This window comes from Argiope bruennichi, chromosome 5 (assembly GCF_947563725.1).
Source record: "Argiope bruennichi chromosome 5, qqArgBrue1.1, whole genome shotgun sequence".
Lineage (NCBI taxonomy): Eukaryota > Metazoa > Arthropoda > Arachnida > Araneae > Araneidae > Argiope > Argiope bruennichi.
In genome coordinates, this window is record NC_079155.1 from 14,015,086 (window position 1) to 14,024,647 (window position 9,562).

General features: G+C 28.7%; 1 protein-coding gene across 1 annotated transcript; it reads right to left on the reverse strand.

Annotated features, from left to right (window-relative positions):
- Positions 1 to 471: 471 nt before the first annotated feature.
- LOC129969220 (adult-specific rigid cuticular protein 15.7-like) lies at positions 472 to 8,751 on the reverse strand. The gene is made up of 4 exons (XM_056083675.1): positions 8,620 to 8,751; positions 6,035 to 6,139; positions 3,681 to 4,033; positions 472 to 733 (listed from the first exon to the last, which is right to left on the reverse strand). Exons 1-4 carry the CDS (start codon positions 8,626 to 8,628, stop codon positions 604 to 606), a joined length of 597 nt encoding a protein of 198 aa, XP_055939650.1. The 5' UTR covers positions 8,629 to 8,751; the 3' UTR covers positions 472 to 603.
- Positions 8,752 to 9,562: the final 811 nt, after the last annotated feature.

The following is a 9,562-nucleotide window of genomic DNA, read 5'->3' on the forward strand; positions in this document are numbered from 1 at the left end:
AATAAGAATATAAAATTACTTTAACAATATTTAATTTGAAACAATGAATTTTCATTTTAAAAAATTAATTTACTTTTAAAAAGTATTAGGAGTGTGAAAAAATTGTTTTATGTTTCTAGAATAATAATAAGAATACATGGTATAAATAATAAAAATACAAGTGAGAAAGGACATTATTGGTCATAATGTAAATGAAATTTATTTATCTGTCGCAAATAATTATTTCATTCATTTATTATGTCATGGTATTCATTGCTATTATTTGTGACTATTCATAATGAATTATTTGTTACTTTTGAAAAACTAATTTTTTTTCTTAAACTGATTGATTTCTTTGATAAATTCTACTCTCAATGAATATAATTCAGTAAAAAAATCAATTAAATGAATCGAATTTTTAGATAAATGTATCCAAAACATTATTGATTATATTATTATTGAAATGATCAAAATTATCAAAAGAAGGAAAACTTAAAAAAGAATTTGCTACTTTATTATCAACTGTACAATTTTCTTAACATAAACAAGTATTATATTTCTTTCCGTCAGACATTATCGTTTAATTTGATTCTAGTTTCCGTAGTCCATTTTGAAGTATCAGAATTATTTGTAATAAACTAATTTTGGTGCATATGATCTATAATACGGTGCGTATGAACCGTAGTAGCCACCGTATGTCACTGGAGCTCTGTAGTTGTAAGTAGGCACACTGTAAGAAACCGGAGCCACATAACTGAAAAAGATAAGATAAAAACAAAAAATATATTATATCCGATAGATCAAAGTTTAATCTAATGTTGCTAATATTATATCAAATCTATAGATTTGTTCACATTCATTATTGAATGTGAAAGATAAAGAATTGAGAAAATATAATGAATTTTTAATTGTTTTAAATTTTTATTGTCGCAATACAAAACCTTCAATCATGATTTGTTGATTCTGTATTTAACAGCAAACAACCATACTATCATATTATTAAAATATACTTGTTGAAATATCTTCAGAATTTTTATTATAACCTTAAAAACTAAATGTTTCAATAAAAATTTTGGCTTCTGTCGATAAGAATTAGAAAATTTACTTCAGTGCTCAAAAGATATTGTCGGCTTAACTATTGAATCTAAGACAAAAACAAACAAGGATAAATAAATATCAAATAGAAATATGTTAATATGGTAATATATAATTTTAAATATATTGCCTCAAAGTGAATGAAGGGAAAAAATATTATGGAAAAAAAGTATTTGAATTTACATAGATCCTCTATTCAATTTTTTTATATTTAAAAATGTAAATATTTGGACTTTTAATTTTTTTATAAGGCTAAAATGACAGATATTTATACACCTGTTTCAAATTAGAAAAATCTCTACTTACTTTATAATCTCTATTTACAATAAAGGTGTGTGTGTGTAAGTACCAAATATTAACAACAACACTTGTCATATTTATATTTTAGAGGTTTAAATATACAACTCGGTGTGATTTTTTAGAAATTTTAATTAGATTTTAATAAATTAAAAATTATGTAAATTTTGATTTATTTCCAATGTAACATCTGAAAATATTACAACGCAAAATTTACTTTTTTTTCATCATTTTAAAATTTAAATATATACTTATGTAAAATCTATCTTTTTAGTAAAATCTGTTTTGTGGCGTTGAATTTTTAATTACATTTCAAAAAATATTTTAAGTATATTATCCAACAATCTATTTTATATAAACAAAAATAAAATGTTCCTCAATGTTATATATGTTGTTTTTTGTTTTTATTAACGCGTTGTCATTACGTTCATATTGAAATATTAAGTCTTACAAGTCAAGCGAATGAAAATGTCATTTTCGACAGATGTCTGTACGAAATGAAGTAAATATATGATATTTTCTGGAAAAAATAAAAGCAAGAAAAAATCGTTTAAAAATGTGTTTAAAAAGTCAAAAAGACTTTGCAAGATTTATGTATTCAGAATATCAATTCTATATGTATTTCAGAGTTCAACTATTCAATAGTTCATTTCTAAACCGTCAATAACAGACATAAACACCTAATAGGACGAATGTTCTAACTATATTTTATGTATTTTGAATAAATAAGAGATTCAAATGAATTATGAATTTTAGATTTTTATACAGACACTCAATTCTTTAGAAAATTATTATATGATGCATAATAGAAATAACAAGCAAAGAAAATCAGCGAAAGTTCTCTCCTTTACGCTTTTTCGTATCTTCCCTCGTTGTTTATCTGTAACACCTTCGCAAAGTGGGAAGAACCGAATATGCATTTTGGGACATACATTCTTCCTGTTGGCCGATATGATTCAGAACCGAAGAGACATACAGACGGACAGCGATAATTGGATAGATTTGATCAAAAACTACACGCACATCTGCAATTCTTCTGATGAAATTCCTTAGTGAAATTTCTTCTCTTTATTTGACTCCGTTTTCAATATTTGCATTCAACGGGCAAAGAAACCCAACGCGAGAAATGTATCTCATATTTCAGTAAATCTTTAATGAGAAGATCCATCAAAATTTCGATTACGACGCTTTCTCTTATGTATATATACAAGGAAATAAAAAGCCGAACTCTGTTTTTGAATTCTCGCATACGAAATATAAAAAAAATATTGTAGACGTCAAAAAATTTTAGAGATTTTGACGAATCTCTACGTTTTATACCTTCCTGTGTTCGAAAAACACATTTTTAGAAAATAGCAATCAGTCTGTCTGTCTGCCTGTGACAAAAATAACTCAAAAACTGCTTAATCTATAGGGATGAAATTTGATACATGATCTTCACACAAAATTTGTAAATTTCTATCAAAGTTTATGCAAAATCTAGTCCGAGGAAGTACATCTGTCCGACTGTCCGAATATTAGTTAACACGATAACTACAAAACAAACAGAGCTAGATAGAAAACACTGGGTGCACAGATTTAAATAGCCTGGTTCGTAGAGTGTTGGATTCGCGTCCCTTAGGTTGCGAGTTCGAACCCCGCTGACCGAAGATTACCCGCGTGCTTGGTCGCTGACGCGCGTATAAATCTGTCGTGGTCACAAAGTCCTCCATGTCGAGAGTCACTGGGGGTACTGGATCAGGGATGATCGTTCTCTGATTCAGGTCTGAATTACGATATGTGGGGGAGTAAATGAAATCCGCCTCGTGAAAAGGACTGTGACGTGTGTGTAGCTAAGTCGTTCTCTTGGCCCTAGATGGCGCTACTATAAAAACAAGAGACGCTCCCCCACCGGCTTAAAAAATAATAGCTGTCTTCGTAACAGCGGGCTTGTCCATGGCAAGTGCCATAAGAAACAACAACAAAGTCTATGGTGTAGACACTTCAAATTTTGAGCCAAATTCAACAAGAAGTTGTAGACGCTTTTCAAATTTTAAAAAATTTCAAAAGCATATAAACGCGATAATTCAAAAACGCAATGGCTTAAATGTATCACATTTATTATGCGATTTTGGGATTATTAATACAGTTTCACATTTTTTTTCAATCGATGTGGGAGGGGGGGAGAGAACATCTAAAACTCAAATTCACCTCTATTAGAGTGTATGCGATAAAGTTTTGGGCAGACCACAGCCGCTGGTTAAAATTTATTAACAACAAAGCAAAATCTTATTTACTTCATTTAATAAACTTTCAGGATCCTTTCTTACCTGGTTGCTACTGGTGCTGCGACTGTATAAACTGGTGCTGGTGCAGCCGCCACGACCACCTTTGGTGGCGCGACTGGAGCTACAGCTGGAGGGGCATAAGACTGAACGGTCACGTCGGCTGAGTCCTGGTTGGCAGTTCCTGGCTCATTGGTCTTCACATTAGCATGGAATCCTGTTTCGTCAGCGTAGTAGTCAACGACTCTTATGCGCCCATCAGCGTCGGTTAGAGTATATGATCCAGTGACCCTACCGTTGCCATCTGAAGTCTCTTGTCTTGAACTGCCACCACCAATTGCTGGAGCATCGTATGCGAAGGCGTAAGGCTTGGGGGCTTCCTTCACCACGACTGGGGCCTGGAAGAACATACGAAGAAGAAAATTGATATTTTCATTGATTAAGGAACTAAACGTTTTACCTTTCACCAAAGCCAAAAGGAATAATCGCATTATTTGTAATGATAATAGAATAACGGCATGTTTAGTAATATATTACCACTGTTACTGCCGGAAACATACTATTATGCTCCATTTTTTAAAAAATTATAGCCAGTCACCCCGTTACCATAAGCCGTGTAAACAGAGATTATTCGGACTTGCTATTATCCGTGCTCAATTTAACGTGATGCGTATATTTCAGTACATTTCTTTTAAATTTCCAAGATTAAAGTAATTGTAATATAAAATTAAATTAAGAAAATGATTATCTAAGTAAATAATTATAATCGTTTAAGTTCTAAACCTAACGATTATTTTGAAAATGCAACAAATAATTTGTGGTGATAGTTTTTTTTAATTGTGATTTAAAGGTCTTTTTTTAATTCAATATTATAACTTTAGAATAATTTAAATGTTCAAAACTTGTAAAGATAATTTATTATCTTGCATGTATGTGCAATAAATTGCCCCTCCTCCCCAAAAAAATCGGAAATTTCATTTTCTTAAGCATAATACAGATGTGGCAAACATTTGAAAAATACGGATGTATCCTTGTGTAAGGCGTATGTACCAATCTTATGAAACAGCAAAATATTTATGAAGCTACAGATATAATTTTTTATAAGATTCATTTCCTATTTGTACAAAACTATAAAAAAATAAATTGATGAAAGAATATTTTCAAAATTTATCATTTATGTGAACTTTTTAAGCTTGATTGTAACCAAGCACGGGCATTTATAGAGATAGTTATTACACAAAAATAAAACATTTCTTTATTTAAAGAAATACTATAACTATTTTTTTCTGTTAATTCTTAAATTAAATTTTCAATCTCTGAAAACTGATATCAAATTCTATCAGGAATTTTTGCTACATTTGTTTAAATCAAGAAAAATTTAAATTCGAAAGTTTCGTTTCATTTTATTCAAAAATATCAATTTTAACATTTTTGTCGACAGTTTATATTTTTTCAGGATCGGCAACTTTAACGTTTTGAAAGAATTTAAAATTTGCTGAATAACTGTGCATAATAGTTTCTCATAAAACACCACTTAAAATTTCAGAAAAATCTTACTTTATATTATATATAATATATATTTATATTATATATATTATATATTATTTATATATAAAATATTCCTAAATATGTACAACATTTGCGCTTAGGTTTTGATCTAGTTCAAATTTTTAACGAAAACTGAAGTTATCACTAATGATTTAGTAATGCTTTATACTGATATAAGAAATTGAACTAATAGTTCTTCTACATTTATACACCGGATAACAAGAATAATTATCTTTCAAAATTACAACGACAGACATCGTTATAAATGTGAAATGAAATGAAAAGTTTTCATACATTTAATCTCAAAAACAAGAATAATTTTCTTTCAAAATTATCAAAGATAGACATCTTATAAATAAGAAATGAAATTAATAGCTTTCATACATTTATATCCAATAGCAAAAATAATTATCTTTCAAAATTATCTACGATAAACATCGTTATTAATTAATTCATTTGACCATTCTTAAACTGTTTGCATTTGTGAAAACTGCTTTTAATCATTGATATCTGTATGATAATACACAATAGGAAACTATTACTTCCTGTATCTAAATGCTTAAACACATATTATTATGTATAAAAATGTATTATCTCATAAGAATTATTTTAACATTATTTTTATTGCTTATTACTGTACAGAACTACATTTGCTTGTTTCATTCATTTATTGTAAATGACTATAGTTCACTTAAAGTTTACCCTTACTAATTAGATTACGACCTAAAGTTTAAAAACATGCCAGTAATTAAATGAGTTAATTTGCATTATAATGAATCTAATTCTATTAAAAAATAAATTTCTAACAGAATTGGTTGATTCTTTAAGAATTGTCAAGATGCATTATTTACCACGTATGTTGCAGGTTGCACATAAATGGGTGCTGGAGTGTATGGAGCTCTGACAATGACAGGTGTAGCCTGGCTTAAAACGGCTAAAGCAGCTAATAATAAAACCTGCAAAATAGACAAAAATATTAATATCCTTCATAAAGTAAAAAAATGAAGTAAATAAAAATATCAAAAAATGATATCCATAAAAAGGACTAAAAACAAGGAAATTCTGGGGGTAAAAATAAACTTAAATTCAAAAATATCAACTTAAAAGTATATTCTTTTATTGTAATTGGCTATATATTCAGCAAATAATACAATAGTTGGTATGGTGATCATTGTTATTGGCATAAGTACAATGAAATATCATTATTTTTCTTGAAGAATACTGATTTGTACAAAACTTTATAGAGTATATGAAAAGTGTACTCAGAAAAGCCTGGGTAATATTTATGTTACTTTTCTTTCCCTTACTTCTTAACTTTTCTTTCCCCTTACTTTCTTAACCCTTTTTTCTAGTCATATTATGTTAAAATATTTTTAGGCTTGAAATTAGAATAAGAAAAGAGATTCATTTAGTTTATTAGATAAATTTAATTTGATTAATTAATTAATTTGGTTAATTAATAATTAAGAAACAAATCAAGACACATCATTTTGTGTGAGATAAAGAACTGAAGCATCTAAGTTTCTATCTTTCTAAAAAAAAATTGTCAGAACTTATGCTAACCTACATAATTTCATACAAAGATTGATAAATTTGGTGGGAAGCATATTTCCCACGACCCTAGAAAGGGTTAATAACAAGTATATACTTGAGTTCATAATTAAATAACGGGATATTAATATTAAAAAATGAAATGAAGTGAGAATATTTTGATAAAATTGTTGTTTAGAATGATAAATTATTGTTGGTATTAGATTTATTCATCAGAAATCTCTGCTAATAACAAAGAAGGATAATATGCATGTGTTGATGCTCTACAGGACGGATTGTTTGACCTTTAACTGCAAAATTTGGCACACATATGCTTCGGAAAGCTGGAATATACATTTCGGAGAGATTTTTTTTCAAATTTAATTTTTAAAAAATATAGTTATATAGTTTTTCAAATATAGTTACTAAAAGTTAAATAGACTTTAAAGTTTTTCTACATTACCTACCGATAATAGTATTGCACAGAACTGACTTCTACAATATTCTGAAACATTTTTCTTCCTTTAAAAAAAATTCTTATTAATGAATCCTATTTATTTTTCTTCGCATTTTTTTCCCTTCCGAATTTTGATAATTTTTGAAAAGCATATGTGTGCATAATTTTCAATAGTATAATTAATCGTTGCGATGAAATTCAAATCGTTTTTTTTTCTTCATGTTTTATTGAAACCTTAAAATTATATTTTCTTTCATTAATGAAAGTTAAGCGAGACAAGATTCTGCTTATTGATAAGCGGAATTCATGTGATGAATTTGGAAGGGAAATTAACATTAACACAAAAGACAACGTGTAGTTTGAAATAACACAGACATTTAAGTTTTAAATGGCAGTATGGTGTCTTGAAATTCTACTCCATTCGGAAGGTTGATGTACATATTAAAAAGAATAGGTTTAAGGCTGTCAAAATAGCATAGCTTTAATGTCTGTCACATTTTGATGCTTAAAAATATGATGTTGTAGGAAATCATGAGCATCAAGTTATGCATAAGGAATTTTACTGAAATTAAACACAATTATCTTTCTCGACTAACCAGGAAATAAAAGAAAAGAAACCGCAGCAAATTAAAAAATAATCCTTATATAATATGCTGTTGCACCTAATTCATACTTTCAAAATCAATTGTATCTAATGGTTTTGAAAAGTCATTATTTATTTTGATATTAAAATTTCTTTATAGCGTTGATAATCTACTTCATTGATTGTTTCGAATTAGAAAAAAAGAAAGAATATATATAATATAAATTTGTCTTCAGTCTTCCCTGAATGTCATTAAAACAAGCATTAATTTAACCAAAATTAAAAAGAAATTTATTTCTAAGGATAAAATTTACTTTATGCATTTCTTATTGTAATGATTTTCATTGTCTTTCGCTAGGAACGTAGAGAATTTGCAGCTCTACACAATCAAAGACAAAAGTTTTAAGAATAAGAATAAAATTCAATATTTTTTGTAAAATGAAATTATAAGATGTCACATTGATATCTTATTGTTTTAGAATAAGATATCACATTGATAAGATATTGTTTTAGAATTATAGGTTTTATATTAATAATCCGAAACTCTATCTTCCTTCATAAAATGCTTATGTGAAGATAATGTAAGTTAAAAATATGTTTCTATTTGCTTGGGCAATGATTTCCAAATGTAAAAGTGTTGGCATAATAATACCAGAGACCTCTTAATAAACAGAATATACGCGGTTTTGAGTCGAATTTGAAACCATTGAAATTTATGGTATGTTGCAAAACTTTTATAAATTTTACTGATCTCTTATAAGAAATGTCATTTTCCCTGAAGCACTTCATACTTTGATGGATTTTAAAAGAATAAAATAGAAGCTCCAAAAAATTCTAAGACATAGCAGTTGAAGTAGACTACTTACTCTGAACATGCTGGACGCTTTAGTAGACCCAAACCGGACAAAGAAAAGCTTTGACCAAAAGCAAATTCAAATATGGTAACCAACGTGGAACCGCCCTTTGTTTATATACCCAAAGTTTGCTCTGATTTAAATTAACCTCACATTATTTTATTTATTTGTTTCAAGCGTGCTTCAGAATTTCGAATGAATCCATATCCCATCGATGTCCTTCAAATGTCATTTGAATTATGAAAGTATGGTCCACCGTTAACGAAGGCGACAAAGAACAAAGGACCAAAGAGAACCGTAGCCGAAAGAAAAGAAAAAAAATTACCAATGTTATCTGGGTTCTGCTTCATTATTACTTTTAAGGCTCTCTCGCCGTTATCCAGCGACCCACCTTTCACCAGGGTGCGACCTCGATCTTCCGTTAACGGCATGTCAGTGGGAGATAGTGGACAGTTCCTCTCCAAGGTCATGTGGGGGATGTCCAAAAACTGAAAAGGTTGGTGACAAAGTGTATCGTTTAAAAAAAAAAAACTGAAGATTTATTATCTTTCACCTGCTTTGAAATTCTTCGCCTTAATGGATTACTCATTTTGCAAATGAATTTGAAAAAAGTTTTGGCGTGTAAAAACCCATTTTTTTTTCTTGAAATTCTTTTTGTCAGAGCATCGTCTAATTCCTTTCTTTGTTTTGTCCCTGATTTTTTTTAGTCGTAGGATTGTTTTCTGAAAAATAAAGAGTCTGTTGCAAAAGTTTTTTGAACTGAAAACGTCAGTTTCGTTCCAGAAATATCGATACATTATCTTTCTTTGTTGAGAAAAGTATATGTAGACAACTGTCAAGTAAACAGATTATCACTATGTATCATATATAATGTAACAGTTTTTACTTTCTCTTATACATAGTAAAGAGTAACAATTGTAATCACCAAAAAATTCAAACTCTAGATTTTGACAAA